The following is a 15,709-nucleotide window of genomic DNA, read 5'->3' as shown; positions in this document are numbered from 1 at the left end:
AAATACGCCACCTATTGCGCATAATAAGTATTTGTCGAAGGTTTCGAAATCTCAGAAATTGTCGATATTTTCCAGTTTATTACCTTGTAAATATTTACCTGAAAACAAACGTGGAAATATAGATGTTACAATATTGTATCTAAACATCATTATGGGATATGTATGAATGACAATATAAAAACAGGCAGTATATGTGCTAGCCGTATAGCTGTAAGGACCCAGCCGTATAAATAGAACGCACCCCCGTTCATTAGGCCTCTCTCCAGTCAAGACGCTTGAATGAGTGGTGTAGGCAGATGAGAAAAAGATGAACACACGCGTTACATTTATGTCGGGAAAAATGCATCCCAAATGGGTTGGTAATGCTTGTTATAAAGACGGCGAGTGTGGCTGAGAGGTTGCCCAAGTCACCAGAAGTTTGCAAGGTAAATCTAACTAGTTTATATACCTACTTTAGCTAGCCAGTAACACCATGTGCGCATGCACGAAAGACGTGCACCGCTGACCCTAATAATGAAATTTGTCTTGCGTTTGGAGTGTTTATGATGATTTACTAGACTAGAGTCTCTGATTTACAGTGATGTTCTTTCACAGTGCACTGAGACACTTCCCTCAATTATGTATCATTCACTAACGTCACCTATATAGTTGAAATAATTTAATTAATGCAACATGTTTGGTTGTCTCAGGGAAGTGGACGGGCGTCTCAAGCAGTGTATCATTTGATGGTGAGTTTCTGGGGCACCTGGAGGTTGACAAATAATTCAAGTTATTGAAGTAAGATCCATTGTTTGCTTTCCGCCCGTAAATGTTGTATATTTTATTCTGCAATTAATTTCGAACTCTACATTTTGCGTGCTAAAACACGTGTTTTTTTGTATTATGGATCCCCTTCCTGTCCAGCAAAATTACGCCAGTTATTACAATTTAATAAAACAGTAATCTAGGTTCAGATTTCACAAGTGTGCCCTCAAGCCACTACCAGATCTACAATACAAAATCCATGTGCATTACATATGTGCCTGTGTTGTATAAGTTAAATTTTACTGCTTGCATCAGTTACTTGATGTGGAATAGAGATCGTTGTAGTACTGTGCGCCTCCCCTAGTCTGTTCTCGTCTTGGGGCCTGAAGTTTTTATGTGCAGCACGATGTTCCAAGCTTGCCCAACAAACCTTTAGTTAACCTTGTCATTTTGTCGGGACAGTACTGATGACTGACTCCTGAGTGGTGCAGCTTTTTACGGCACTGCATCTGGGTCGGTATAATTTGGTGAACGTTCCAAAAACGTCGTAAATAACAAGGTTGGCAACGAACGCATACGACGTATCGTGGCAGAATAAGATACCGGGCAGGGAGTGGGCAATTATGTAACGTTTTTCACACGCCATGTTTATTCCCAAAAATGTCTGTCATATTAGGAATAAGTTACGTTGTGAGTTGATACCTTTTCGTTAGCTAGGTTATTTGCAAATGCTACTTTTGTTGGCGTTGTTTTTTGGAACGTAACAAATTGTACCTACCCCTGCATCTCAGTCCTAGAGGAGTCACTACAGATCCTGGTTCGATCCTTGGCTGTTTAACCGGTCGTGATTGGGAGTCCCATGGGGCGGTGCACAATTGGCCCAGTATCGTTAGGGTTTGGCAGGGGTAGGCTATCATTGTAAATAAGAATTTGTTCTTAACTGACTTGCCTAGATAAAAAATATAATTTACATCCTAGGTGGCCATCAGAATGGCTTACTATCAACTGAGTTATTGGTTAACTATAATGAATCATTGATTGGTTTTGCAAACTGCTGAAATTTGACATGCTTTTGGTTCTGATTAACCAATATTCACACTAGTTACATAATGTCATGTGTTTTAACTCTTTCTCCTTTCTCTAACGCTGCATTCTCAGATTCCATGACGTTTGTCTCCAGTATTCTGTTCTGTGTGAGGAAATAGCTGGATCACAATGAATGCCAACTCCTGCAAGTGTTCAGCCAATCGGTGAGATTAATGCACAGAAGCCCTGTTGGCTCCATCAGTGTATGCCTTAATGATTTCCTAGACTAGCCTCTGAGTACATCATGAAGGTCAGGTCACTGTGCTCTGGAAATGCATACCGGGTATCATGCCATCAAGTACCTTTGGATTCTAATGTATTTCATTACCTTCTAGACCGATTGAGAATACTTTCATGCAAGGCTCTTACCCTTAGTGAGATTTGTTATGCATTAAAGTAGTTTTCATTGAGGTCTCTTCGTGGCTCAGAGTACATATTTTTGCTTGTCAGTGATGTTTACCACAGTAATGTATTTGAGTTTAACGACCATGAGAATACTTTACATGCACTACCATCTGAGACATAAAAGCAACCTTGTTGAATCATTTGAACCTCATGTTGTAGCAAAAAAGCTTAAGTCTTGCTGTGTTACTTTCCCAGGTTCTGCTGCTCGATGGCAGGGGCCATTTTAATTTGTCTACTTGTTGCCATTGTGGCAACATAAGTTCTGCTGAGTGAGTTGTGAAATCAGTTATTTTGATCCATTAGTACCATCTAATGACTAATCATTATCCAGTCCGAGGATTTCATGTCACTTGACATGTGTACTTACACCATGATGACCTAGCTATGTTAATATATGACTTACTACAGCTGTCAATGATTCTGCTTAACATACATTGCTTGAGTAACTACTATGATAACTCACATTACCATCTGAGACAGTGGATATTCTAGTGGTCCTGTGTACTTGTCCATGTTTCAAAATGTAATCATGATTTCTCTGCATTCAGGCCACAAGGTGGTTGTTGAGGGTGTCAACATCTTTGGAACAAATGTAAGTAATTGACACTTTGTATTTTTGTGACATTCGTGTTTTATGTGTACTTGTGTTATGGGATAATGCCTGTAGCGTCTATGATGATTGCGATTTCGGTTCCTGAATTAAACTGATGCTTTCTCGCAGCGCACTGAGACACAAATGCCAAATATCAAGAGCATGTGAATGAATTAGTCTTGAATCTGCCATTCAATACATGATCACTTGCACTGATAAGATTCTATCGGTTGGTTTCCCTAGTCACTTGATTTGCAAGTGATGTGACCTTATTGTTTCAGCTTGAGTAGCTGAGAAATCCGATTTGGGTTAGATGTTTTCATATGTACATTTGTAATGGAGGTAGTAATTGCTGCTTTTTCCTTTCTTGAGGTTGAGTGTTGCTCCTTTGCCCTGCCCAGACCGCGGACTCCAGGATTACTTGTATATGTTGACAGGTCAGTACAGAAGGTGGTTGTTTCCTTGCTGTGTTGGTGCCATGTTGTCTCTTTGAAGATACTAGTTGACGGTGTCTGATTACCATTAAGCTCTTTCAATGCACTGACACTGCAATTTGTTTGCCTTTAACTTCCTAATCATGTTATGTTTGTAACTGACACATTTGTCTTTTTAGGACTTGGAGGATCTTGAAATAGATGGGAGATTCTTCAAGAGCTTCAGTTGTGAAATGAAATGCTTAACGTAAGCATTTAGTTGATTGGGGGACTTTGCTGTATACTGTGCGTATGAACAATTTATCTTGGCTTTGATTCCCTGAAGTTGGCAAGACGACGATCAAGGATTTTCGTTTGCGATATCTGACACCCTCCTACTAAAGGTTAACACTCTGACAACTGCTGATGTAATTGGATGTTAATTGCCACTTATGCAATTTGTGCTTGCAGTGTTTGAATAAAAAAAATGAGGAGTCATCCGTGTACTGTTTTTGACTGGGGGTATGGGCTTGCAAATTGTTTGTGATCTAACACTACCCCATACCTCTTATAAGGTTGCCCCTGTAAGAAAGAGGTTACTAACCAACACAAGCATTCAATGCAGAAGTTTCACATGACTAGTAAATACTTTCTACTGTTTAATTTAGTCAGGTTTGGCTAGTGTCTCAATTCTATCCAGCAGTCGGACTAAGCCGCTACAAATAATAACCGATAGCAGCCAACAATGGCCATGTCATCCACGGGTACACGCAGAACAATGGCGCATAACCGGGTGTGTTAATGTGAAGCATCCGGTTAGCGTTTCCACTCACCACCAAATTTGGTGATGGGAGAAGGTGGATTTTTGGCGAACATTATGCTACTTTTCTCATCGGTGACATTTACTCCTCGTACGGGTTTCTTTCCGAAACTAGAATCTAATCGGACTGGAGGAATTGTAGACCTTAACCTTTAAAAGTTTAAAAAATAATAAAATGCGTTGAAGGCATGCATGGCCTAATTGAGTTATTTCTCACACGCATCACAGATCAGGCGTTCCTAAAATGTAATATGCAAATAAATGCTAGGACGCACCAATCGGAGCTCACTAGCTTGTGCTTGACTCTGCCTGCTATGGTTAATTTCTACAGTGGAAAGACTGACCGTAGCCTATCTAGGGTTATATAATCTTTGGTACAGAACTCGTTTCACTCGGCTCGGAAGTATGCCAGCTATTTCCGGTTCCAGGTGCGTTCTATTGTATGCTAACTAGTTAGCAGCTTCAATTACTGCAGATAATCGGCGAGTTTCGCAGTTTTCGGAATAAACGTCTAGCTGATATCGTATGGACGTAATTGTAAAAGATGCCAGTCGTTTAAGTGGATACATCCACGACGTTTAGATAACAGTTCAGTACGTTTGGCACTCAAAATTAACCTACTTTGCCAATAAGTTGATAGCTAGCTACGTGGACGTTTTCGGATCTTGATTAGCGAACTGTTATAGGGGACAAGGTGAGTTTTGCTTTAGCGAGTGACAACTAACTTTAACTAGACTACCGTTAAATTGATCTAGCTATCAATATCTAACTTTTTTTTTGTAAGATTATCTAGCGCTTAGCTGGCTAATGTTAACCATCTTACTAGTTACTATTTTTGTTATGATGTAGCAATGAGTTGACTCCTATTTTAACCCCCCCAGATCAAGAAGTGGAAGAGACTCGAGAGAAACACATTGTCGGAGATTTAAGATTGGCCTGCTACATTCCTCCACTAAACGTCTTTACCCTGTAAAGTTGGACATGTTCTTCAGAAAGTACCTGAAAATATTGTAGCTAAGTACATATATGTATAGACTAAAATATCTTACAATTTAATCCCTAATCTTTACACTGTAGACGTAAAACTGGCTATTTGATTTACTCAAAGTTGTATTTTGGTATGGTTTGTTTGTATGGCACTCACTGTTATAAAAGCAAAATTGGCTAAAGCAAGGTGAAAGTCTATTTGGGGAAGACATGTAGCTAGTACCTCACATTGGAATTTTCCCTTGGGTGTAGGTGTTGTGCTGTGTAGGGACCGTATTGTTGGTTTCGATATAACATTGAACACCTACAGGTCTTTCATGTCCTGAGGTGCACACCCTCTAATTGTTAATTTGACTCATTCATCTAATGTACTATACTCTAACAAAACCTTTGAGCTGATAGACATACAGTTTAACCCGTTAGTACATTCTTCATAAGTCCTTTAGTCTAAAATCCAGACAGAATTAAGGGAACTAAACTAAGGGAGCTGACATGACAGATGTAGTAGGAAGAGTCTGGGGGTGGGTGCGTCCAGCTGTCTCCTACCGGCCCTGGGGCAGCAAAGTAGCACCTGACAAAACCATAAAAGACGAGAGGCAGACAAGAGGCAGCTGGGGCTTGGGAGGGTTAACAACATGGTTTTGGGGAACCGGACAGAAAAGGCAAGCAAGTGACCAAACAACATTGATTGACGAGTACTGGGAAGCAAGTGAGGAGAAAATCCAGTCCCTGGAAATTGAAGATCTGGGCGAGGGCAAGCAGGTGGCTGAGGGGAAAGCAGAACATGGTGGCTCCAGATGGTGGACTAAGGTTCTGCCGTCCCGCGACTTCTTCTGGCCAAGAGCAGCTGAACCTGGTGGGCTCAAGCAGAGGAAATGTATCGTTGGAGGATGGGACTCTGACAACGATGGGGAGTATTCTGACTATGGAACTCCTCCACCTTCTCCCACACCTAGCTCCTCATCAGCCTTCCGGTTCTTTGCACGTGCCTGGAATGGGGAGATAGTTCCGGAACACTATGAGATCTGCTTCAACCTCCTTCGCCACCTGTTTGACCTGCTCGTGGTGGGCTTCCTGTGGACTGTGTCCCCCCCTACCAAGTTGGTCCTGGAGATGCTAGGGGTCCAAGGAGGACTGAAGTTGTGGCTCCATGGAATGGCAATGTTTTTTGTCTCCACTGTTGGAATGGCAGGACTGCTCTGGTTGGTCCAGGAGTATCTTCCACATTTTGCTCTGGTGTACGGCATCGTGCAAGCACTAGTCATCTCTGTCAGCGTCCGGCAGTGTGTGATCTTAGGAGAGGGCGATGAGGTGGAGGAAGAGAAAGGAGAAAAGGAGGTGGAAGATGATGATGAGGAGGAGGAGGAAGTGGGAGACGATGGGGAAGTTACAGAAATGTACCTGACTACAAAATAATACATCAAAGGAAAGATGATCCCTGAAAGAAAGTTTGTTTTGGTAAGTTGTTTCTGTCTCTTTCTCTCTGTTTGATTTTCTGTGTTTTCAAACTGTACTACAGCCTTGGGATGTAAAGTGTGAGTTTTCATGTTAACGAATTGCAGAAAAAATATTGTGCAAACTTAGTGTAAACTCAAACTATGGAGACTATTCTTGTCTAGTTTGGCAATCTTTGCACCTTCTACAATTTTTTTTGTTTGTTTGTTTTTTTTGGGGGGTCATTTAGCAGACACTCTTATCCAGAGCAATTAGGGTTATTTGCCTTGCTCAAGGCCACATATCACCTAGTCTGCTCGAGGATTCGAACCAGCGACCTTTCGGTTACTGGCCCAAAGCTTTTAACCGCTAGGTTACAGCCCGCCACAAACTGCTCTGCTTTCAGCTATTTTAATCTACAGCCTGCCACAAACTGCTCTGCTTTCAGCTATTTTAATCTACAGCCTGCCACAAACTGCTCTGCTTTGAGCTATTTTAATCTACAGCCTGCCACAAACTGCTCTGCTTTCAGCTATTTTAATCTACAGCCTGCCACAAACTGCTCTGCTTTCAGCTATTTTAATCTACAGCCTGCCACAAACTGCTCTGCTTTCATCTATTTTAATCTACAGCCTGCCACAAACTGCTCTGCTTTCAGCTATTTTAATCTACAGCCTGCCACAAACTGCTCTGCTTTCAGCTATTTTAATCTACAGCCTGCCACAAACTGCTCTGCTTTCAGCTATTTTAATCTACAGCCTGCCACAAACTGCTCTGCTTTCAGCTATTTTAATCTACAGCCTGCCACAAACTGCTCTGCTTTCAGCTATTTTAATCTACAGCCTGCCACAAACTGCTCTGCTTTCAGCTATTTTAATCTACAGCCTGCCACAAACTGCTCTGCTTTCAGCTATTTTAATCTACAGCCTGCCACAAACTGCTCTGCTTTCAGCTATTTTAATCTACAGCCTGCCACAAACTGCTCTGCTTTGAGCTATTTTAATCTACAGCCTGCCACAAACTGCTCTGCTTTCAGCTATTTTAATCTACAGCCTGCCACAAACTGCTCTGCTTTCAGCTATTTTAATCTACAGCCTGCCACAAACTGCTCTGCTTTCAGCTATTTTAATCTACAGCCTGCCACAAACTGCTCTGCTTTCAGCTATTTTAATCTACAGCCTGCCACAAACTGCTCTGCTTTCAGCTATTTTAATCTTGCAACCAGAGAAAAGGAACTGTGACATTCTCCAAGTTGTGTGAAACCAGCTTGAACTAATGATATATCTATGGCTTTGGGGAAAGACATGTCATTACAGTTTACATAGAGAGCGGTTATGTATGAAGGAAGGATGGGATTTTATTTGCCTGAAGGGGTGCTGCTATAATAGCCACAAACAGCAGCCCCACGGGAATAAAGTGAGGGTTTTTGTTCATGTAATAGGGTCAAAGTGCACGTTTGCTACAGAAAATGACAAAAAGCGTTTATTTTTGGGCAAGGTCAGGTTGTCCCTGCCTCAGTACGTTTTCTTCCGTTTTCTGCCTAGTGGATACAACCCAGACTTTTAGAGCTGACAGTTTTCAAGTTGTTTTCATCTCCTGATTTTCTCTTGCTGTTGTCATCCTAATGACCTTCCCATGTGATTTTGTTATGGTTAGCTTGAGGCTATTTTAAAGCATCTGAACCACTAACTGTTTACTGTTTACTGATCATTAGATTTTTTTCTCCCCACAGGAAATCCATTGACACGGAGGAAAGTTGGAGGGAAGAGGGATGTTTGTGGGGGGGGGGGGGGGGGGGGTTGTTTCGAGACCCTGACGTGGAGGGACTGAGAAGTTACGTTTCGACAGCCTATCAATGCAAAGACAGTCACGTGAAAAGAGCTGAGCCCAGCTGACACTGTGTTCAATGAGGAGAGGGAGAGGCTGAAGGACTTTGAAGCTACATTTCACCTCACTACTGTGATATTCATTGGAGCTGAGGGCAAAGCACATCCACTACAATCTTGGTCAAATAGGCCCCAGTGATAACACTGTTGTCATCTCTCAGTTCTATTCTTCTGCCTTTTCGTATGAGTTTCCCTCCCCCTAAAGTACTTTTATTTGATACTCAAATTCATACAATTATGTTTAATTAGACATGGCAAGAGGGATTCTTTTGTTTTGTTCAGATTAACTTTTGAATATCTACTCGACAGATACCAGCACCTTTTTTTTCTCCATAGTTTTCTTTCAAAGCTTAATGTTTGTTTTTTTGGACATATTATTATTAGCCTTTTCTGTTTATTTCCTGTGCCATAATACTGCATGTGTAGGTAGTTTTAACTTTACAAGTATGCCTTTGTATATTATCCCTGTCTTTCTCCATGATAATCATATTCTTAATAGTACACTACAAATTGAACACATTTATATATGTATCTGTCTTATCACACATATGGTTCCTGATTTGAAAGGTAACTTACAGACCAGAAACATTCAATGATAAGACTTTTTTTTTTATTTTTAAGAAAATGTGTTTATATGAAACTTGGTTGTGCAGTTATCCAGTAGCAAGTTTTGCACAATCCCATAGAAACCAACAGTCAAGCTCAGGAACACTAAATTCTACCTGCAAGGTTTTCTTCTTCCTCAGCATGAGCCACAATCTACAGTATTGCATGCGGAAGAGGGTTTTTTTACCCACAGTGCCCCTGTATCATGAAAGCTTTGAAAGAATGTTCTAGTTTCTACAATGGCCTTTTTCAGATAGTTTTTTTTGTATAGTAGCAAAACAGATACAGCTATCAAAACTTCACAGTGATGCAGAACGTTATACGATACCCTCGCTGCGTACTGATAATGAGAACTTTGAACAGTGATACCATATCTGCAATTCCTCTCTGCCTTTTATCTCGTGTGTTTTTGTTGCATTTTTGACTTGTTACTCCATGTGTCGATTATAAAGAAAGATGTTGTTTTGTAACGAGAATGTGCAATGTCCCCAGACAAGTGCTGGATCACTGTCAAAATGACTCGAGAATCTGATTCTCAAAAAATAATAAGGTAGCAAAACCATCACATGAAAATCCACCATGTTCAGTAGCCAAACATTGATCAATGTTGCAGATGTAAAAATGCCATGAAACGAGTGACATAATATCTCATATGGTGTGTTTATCCCTAGAAGGCACCCTATTTTCTATATAGCCCTATGGGTCCTGGTCAAAAGTAGTGCACTATGTGGGGAATAGGGTGCCATTTGGGATGCATCCAAGGCCATGTGTCAGGTATTGGGAGCTCTCCGTCAATAGGATTCATACTTTTGGCAGCCAGGACAAAGACCAGAATAACCTCACTGATGAGGTCCCTGGATGTGACCTGGTCATTTTACTTATTTCTACTTGTCTCCATGGCCACAAACCACTAATTCAGTATCCCTCTGTGTTGACCTTTAGTGAGATGAGGTAACTACGGTACAGTCCTGGAAACCTGAACGGTCTTGTAGGTGGGGTTGATGGGAGACCCAGGGGTTTATTCATTAGTGCACACCGTAGAAAAACATTGTGCAACGGAAATTAGTTCTGGTAGTCTTCCCCCTTTTGGCCTGTTTGCTTACATTTGGTTCCTAGTGAATACACCCCTGGCCTGAACTATCAGTGTTGTAGGAGAGATTGTTGGGAGATGGGAGGTCCAGAACTAATATAATAATAAACCAATATTCTAATTTCCTTGAATAATCTTTATTTGTGCTATGATAAACACATACATCTCAAGTTCAACTCATGTAACACACTTGGACAAAGTGATTTAATTCTTTTATTCACATTAAATCTGATCTCATATGATGTATTTTATGTACAGAAAGGTGCTTTACCAGTACAGGAACATTGTATTTGTGTATCTGTAATAGAAAATGGTGACGTATGGTGAAATTGGATGTAGTCCATATATATACTATACACTATATACATAGTGTATGTTGTCACAGATCAAGTACAGTTTAAGTAGTAATACGGTGTTTGGAATCACAGAGGATGAAGCCCGAGACACTGGCCTTTTCTCAATTGCATACTCCTCACGTCCTCTCTCCTGAAAATCCATTGGATGAGAAAGCCAGAGGTCCCACCCCTCTAACCGTCTCCTTCGACTGGGTTTTGAGAAGGAGACGAGGAGAGAGGATGCGAGGAGTATACAATGGGGAAATGGCCAGTGACATTTGGTCAGTTGAGACACTGGTGAACACAGCTTGGGCCAGCAATTCATCATGCACCTTCTCCCTATCCATTCAATTCATCATGCACCTTCTCCCTATCCATTCAATTCATCATGCACTTTCTCCCTATCCATTCAATTCATCATGCACCTTCTCCCTATCCATTCAATTCATCATGCACCTTCTCCCTATCCATTCAATTCATCATGCACCTTCTCCCTATCCATTCAATTCATCATGCACCTTCTCCCTATCCATTCAATTCATCATGCACTTTCTCCCTATCCATTCAATTCATCATGCACCTTCTCCCTATCCATTCAATGCATCATGCACCTTCTCCCTATCCATTCAATTCATCATGCACCTTCTCCCTATCCATTCAATTCATCATGCACCTTCTCCCTATCCATTCAATTCATCATGCACCTTCTCCCTATCCATTCAATTCATCATGCACCTTCTCCCTATCCATTCAAAAACTCTCTTTCTCCCATGTCTTCAGTTGAACTGCATGATCTGGACTGCGGTAATACTACATTTTGTCCCACTTTATGTTCAGTCTAGTACGGAAAGTACACAGCAGCACTAAATAAATGGCATTTATCTCCTCTCACTGAAACAAACGTTATCTTCTCTGCCCGATCACAGCAGATCACAGTGCAATAAGTATGATGCAAATATAAGACTGATTTAAAATGGCAACTTTTTTTCCCTTCATAACCAACCAGCATGCAGCTACTGCCAATGTTGCCCTGGTGCATTCATTCTCAGAGGGGATAACCTCACTGATGGGGATAATGAATGAAAGGATATACAGTGAACTACAAAAGTATTGGGACAGTGACACAACTGTTGTTTTGGCTCTGTACTCCAGCACTTGGGGGTGTAAAATTATGCATAGACTGTGAGGTTAAAGTGCAGACGGTCAGCTTTAACTTGAGGGTTAGACACACAAATGTCATATCCCCAAGACATGCTAATCTATCACAATAACGGGAGGTTAGCATTTTATGTCATACCCCCCAAGACATGCTAACCTCTCACTATTACAATAACGGGAGGTTAGCATTTTATGTCATACCCCCCAAGACATGCTAACCTCTCACTATTACAATAAGGGAGGTTAGCATTTTTAGGAGGAGCGGGGGATGTGATATGTTCGTCTAACTTTCTCACGTATTATTATTCACGATTCATTCAGGATTATCCAGAATTATGGTAGCATCCACATTAATGTAGAAGTGTTCAGAAACATATATTATTTGACTCCAAAATGACAATTACATTATTTACCATTCATTTCTATTGGGCACAAAATAATCTGAAACAACCAAACAGAAAATGAATCCAACAAATTTGTAGTCACAAGCTTGATGTAGTCATTGCGTGCTATGAATATGGGACCAAATACTTAACTTTGTACTCCTTTAATACACTTAAGTGAATCTATCCCAATACGGTTGATCCCCTAAAATGGCAGGACTATGTACAAAAAAGTGTTGTAATTTCTAAACGGTTTACAATATGAATAAAAACACTTTCTAATTAAAGCTGGAAGTCTGCAATTTCACCTCATAGTCATTGTGTCATTTGAGTAGAGCCATGGAGTAGAGCCAAAACAACAAAAATGTCACTGTCCCAATACTTTTGTAGCTCAGTGTATATAATCTGTATATAATTAGTTGCATATGCATGGTTTCTAAGATTTTTCTAATTATTGGTATGTTGACATTCTCTCACCTCATCAATACAAAAGGACATATCTTTACATCTTCTCAGAATTTAAGGCAATCTGACATGAATTCTATTCTTATTTGAAGTGCTGAAACTAATTTACTCAACACTTCTGAGGATTGTAAAAGGGCAGGGAGAGGATTGTGCATCAACACATTTTCACTGCACTCAACTAAAAGGTAATGTCAGCAATGTTACATGAAAATAAGAAAAACAAGACTCGCTTTTCCTTAAAATAGTGTCCTAAATACTCCCCTAAACTTCTTTAATGTAGACAGATAGACAACTGTTTGTCTGTACAACATTGTGTCCATAAAATAAGACTGTTTGCTACTTAAGTATTCATGGAGTACTCATTACTTTGAAGTAGAGATAAAAGATGTTACGACCCAAATGGCAGCCTCTTCCCTTTAAAGTGCAATACATTCGACCAGGGCCCTATATAGGGAATAGGGCAGGGCTCTCCCACCCTGTTCCTGGAGAGCTACCCTCCTGTAGGTTTTAATTCCAACCACAGTTGTAACTAACCTGATTCAGCTCATCGACCAGCTACAAAAACCTACAGGATGGTAGCTCTCCAGGAACAGGGTTGGAGAGCCCTGGATAGGCTGTTGTTTGGAACTCGCTCCCTAGTAGTAGTCTGGGTACCAGACTATTTCAGCTCTCTACAATGTTACATCATCATCTTTCCAAATCCCTGTTTGACAAGCAGGAACAGACTGTCTGGCACACAGGCTAAGATACTGCAACATAAGTAAAATCAAGTATTTAGACAAATAAGGAAAAGTACTCTTTACAAAAAAAGAAAAATGATTGTAATATATACAATGAACTCTCAACAGCACCCCGTTTTCTTATCAAACAGGTTGTTTTCTTTCCTTTCTTTCCGTCTCTTCTAATCTTTATCCCTTTTCCTCCCAGTACTGCAGTGACTGAATTAAATGAGACTGTGTGTGTAGCAGTATGTGTCGTAACCCCCAGTCTCCACTCTTAATCATTAATGGGCATGTGATCCTCCAGAGTTCCCGCCACCCCCTCCACTGTGTCCATGCATGTCTTTCCCATGTCCTAGAATGCAGTGTGCACTTCCACAGCCTTCGTCATCTCCCTCGCTTTCAGAGGAGGACTCTCCGAACTGTTTGGGTTTCTCGTAGACGCAGCAACCTGTGAAGGTGTCAGAAATACTCAGTCATCAATAATGCCTACAATTGCATGCATATATTTTAGAGCACGAGATAACAGAGAAGTGCATCTAAACAGCTAGAAACAGAGGGAGGTGTGAAATAAATACTCACACTTGGAGGACCTCCTTCCCATATGCTCGTTGTCCACTGTGTCACTGGACCACCCCACCTTCTTGTCAGTCTTTCTCTTCCTCAGCTTGATGGTCAGGCTACGCCCCTCCTGAGAGACACAAACAGGAGACTGTTAAAGCTTCACCTTCATACAGGCATTTGGTGTTTCTCTTGTCAACAAGGTCATGTAGTCAGTCAACATCACATTTGCTAGTTAGTTGATGGGCTGGTACAACTGGCAATGTGCTACACTTGACAGCTAGGATCAAATCGTTTCACCATGATTGTATGAGCTAATTAGTAAGGGGCAATTATATGGTAACGGAATTACGCCAAGACTCAGATTTTTTTTATTTCAAAGTTGAACAAACCATAGATCTCTATGCCCAATTACTATTGTGAACAATTTGCACAGCATTTTTTACAAAAGCATTTATAGGAAGAACTGTGCAGAAGTTTGACAACACAATAAAAACAGAGCGAAGATTTGAACGTATTTCTTCTGTAAATTACCAAACGTTGCATTTGCACAGTTTTTTACCAGTAAATGTTTTATTTATTTACTGTGTAGTAAATTGTTCAAAGTAGTCATTGTGCAAACATTTGTATGGCTTGTTAAACTTCGAAATCAATTAATTTTGTTTGGCATAGGTTTTAAAGTGAAAAATCTGTGCCTCTGCATAAATGCCGCGTTACCATGGAATTGCTGGCTTTAGGTAATAATGGATTACTTTAGCTATTGTAACTAGATAACTGATCTACTGCGGCCTCTGCATGCATATTGGACTCGATTCCAAACAGTTTATTCGTTATCTTCCTGTATCTACTACTTGGCAAATGATTTGGGTTTCTATAGCTAGTTTACCTGCTGGGGCGGTGGCGGTGTTTCTACTTGAATGGTCTCCGTTATCGTCTCGTTAGAAGTCCCTGGCGCCTCCGCCATCCCGATGATGTTAGTTTTGCGGTATTGAGGTCGCGCCAGCCGTCAACAAACGTCAACGTTGTTTTGGGAACAACAACCACCCTGTTTCTGCAACACTAAACAGACTCGTTGTCGTTAGATGTTCTTCAATAAGCTGTATCAGAATTACAAAAACAAAAAAAAGAATCGGCTATATGGAGGAAGTAATTCCTAGACGGACCACTTCCGGCAGTTCCGTACGCAAACGTATTCGCCGGAAACATTGATTGTTGTATGGTTGCTGCAGCTAGCTAGTTAAATGACACGAACATAATTATCACGGGAAAACAGTTTAAAAACGGTTTATTTTTATTCTCTTATTAATCCAAATGTATTTACAAAGCAAACAAATATGAACTGAAGATAATTAGAATATACCAAAAAAAATGAACACTTTGATCCCATGTCTTCATTTTGTTAACAAGTAGGTATGTGAGTGGCAACATCCAAACTTTTTTCCAACAGATATTATCAATAAATCAGGCCCAATAAGGCCCAAAAAGGTATACAATATCCTGCTGAAACAAGGTTTGTATCTCTCTGTTGTTGAATGGACCAAAAGAGGAACAATTATTTTCTACTGATGAGTCAACAGGGTTAATGGAAGGTAGGTTCTGAGGGTCAGGTCTTGACACGTTCCTGAAAAATAAAGTAACACCTGAGGGAATGGCATCTAAAATAACTGCAAAATCTTTAGGTGTTACAGGGACCTTGTAACGTGATAAGAATTCCTTATAATTAAGTGAAAGAGCCTCTGCATTTACCAGTTGGCTCACCAATAGGATATTATTTCGGAACCAATATTCTAAAAACAAATAAGTATTTTTATACAATATATCCCGATTATTATCTGTGTGGGGAAAAAAAACATGTTTATAAATTAAGGACCATGACAAGAAAACCTGCCGATGAAAAGCAGAAAGTTTCACTGGAACTTTGTCAACATTATAATTGCAAACCAACATGAAGGAAAAAATTATTCATAAATATTATCCTGCCAACCACTATATGAAGAAGTTTAAGGAAAACATCAACTCAAATTG

General features: G+C 40.4%; 2 protein-coding genes, 1 long non-coding RNA gene and 1 other non-coding gene across 5 annotated transcripts; 3 read left to right on the top strand and 1 right to left on the bottom strand.

Annotated features, from left to right (window-relative positions):
* Positions 1-256: 256 nt before the first annotated feature.
* LOC139392009 (uncharacterized) lies at positions 257-3,738 on the top strand. Its single transcript, XR_011629630.1, has 7 exons — positions 257-425; positions 690-728; positions 1,903-1,994; positions 2,431-2,504; positions 2,784-2,827; positions 3,200-3,264; positions 3,441-3,738. It is a non-coding gene; the product is annotated as an uncharacterized lncRNA (long non-coding RNA).
* Positions 2,273-2,355, top strand: LOC139392480 (small nucleolar RNA Z195/SNORD33/SNORD32 family). Its single transcript, XR_011629691.1, has one exon. It is a non-coding gene; the product is annotated as a small nucleolar RNA Z195/SNORD33/SNORD32 family (small nucleolar RNA).
* Positions 3,739-4,389: 651 nt separating the features above from the next.
* Positions 4,390-10,076, top strand: LOC139392063 (uncharacterized protein C6orf47 homolog). 2 transcript variants are annotated; one of them, XM_071139728.1, is made up of 3 exons: positions 4,390-4,754; positions 4,942-6,505; positions 8,214-10,076. In XM_071139728.1, the coding sequence occupies exon 2, from the start codon at positions 5,540-5,542 to the stop codon at positions 6,461-6,463; it is 924 nt and encodes a 307-aa protein (XP_070995829.1). In that variant the 5' UTR covers positions 4,390-4,754; positions 4,942-5,539; the 3' UTR covers positions 6,464-6,505; positions 8,214-10,076. The 2 variants fall into 2 exon arrangements, with proteins under 2 accessions (XP_070995829.1, XP_070995831.1); XM_071139730.1 differs by lacking the exon at positions 8,214-10,076 and adding an exon at positions 6,732-6,755 and having other exon boundaries at positions 4,449-4,754.
* Positions 10,077-11,097: 1,021 nt separating this feature from the next.
* Positions 11,098-14,865, bottom strand: LOC139392062 (E3 ubiquitin-protein ligase PPP1R11-like). The gene is made up of 3 exons (XM_071139727.1): positions 14,571-14,865; positions 13,706-13,814; positions 11,098-13,574 (listed from the first exon to the last, which is right to left on the bottom strand). The coding sequence occupies exons 1-3, from the start codon at positions 14,646-14,648 to the stop codon at positions 13,408-13,410; spliced, it is 354 nt and encodes a 117-aa protein (XP_070995828.1). The 5' UTR covers positions 14,649-14,865; the 3' UTR covers positions 11,098-13,407.
* Positions 14,866-15,709: the final 844 nt, after the last annotated feature.

The sequence above is a fragment of the Oncorhynchus clarkii genome, chromosome 32 (assembly GCF_045791955.1).
Source record: "Oncorhynchus clarkii lewisi isolate Uvic-CL-2024 chromosome 32, UVic_Ocla_1.0, whole genome shotgun sequence".
NCBI classification, from domain to species: Eukaryota; Metazoa; Chordata; class Actinopteri; order Salmoniformes; family Salmonidae; genus Oncorhynchus; species Oncorhynchus clarkii.
The sequence above is the reverse complement of the archived record's forward strand: the minus strand, read 5'-3'. Positions and strand labels throughout refer to the sequence as shown.

Coding starts and splice junctions, on each gene's coding strand:
- LOC139392063 (XM_071139728.1), top strand. CDS start 5,540: ATGACAGATGTAGTAGGAAGAGTCTGGGGGTGGGTGCGTCCAGCTGTC.
- LOC139392062 (XM_071139727.1), bottom strand. CDS start 14,648: ATGGCGGAGGCGCCAGGGACTTCTAACGAGACGATAACGGAGACCATT. Junction 13,815..14,570: donor CACCGCCACCGCCCCAGCAG/GTAAACTAGCTA, acceptor TGTGTCTCTCAG/GAGGGGCGTAGCCTGACCAT. Junction 13,575..13,705: donor GGGAAGGAGGTCCTCCAAGT/GTGAGTATTTAT, acceptor ACACCTTCACAG/GTTGCTGCGTCTACGAGAAA.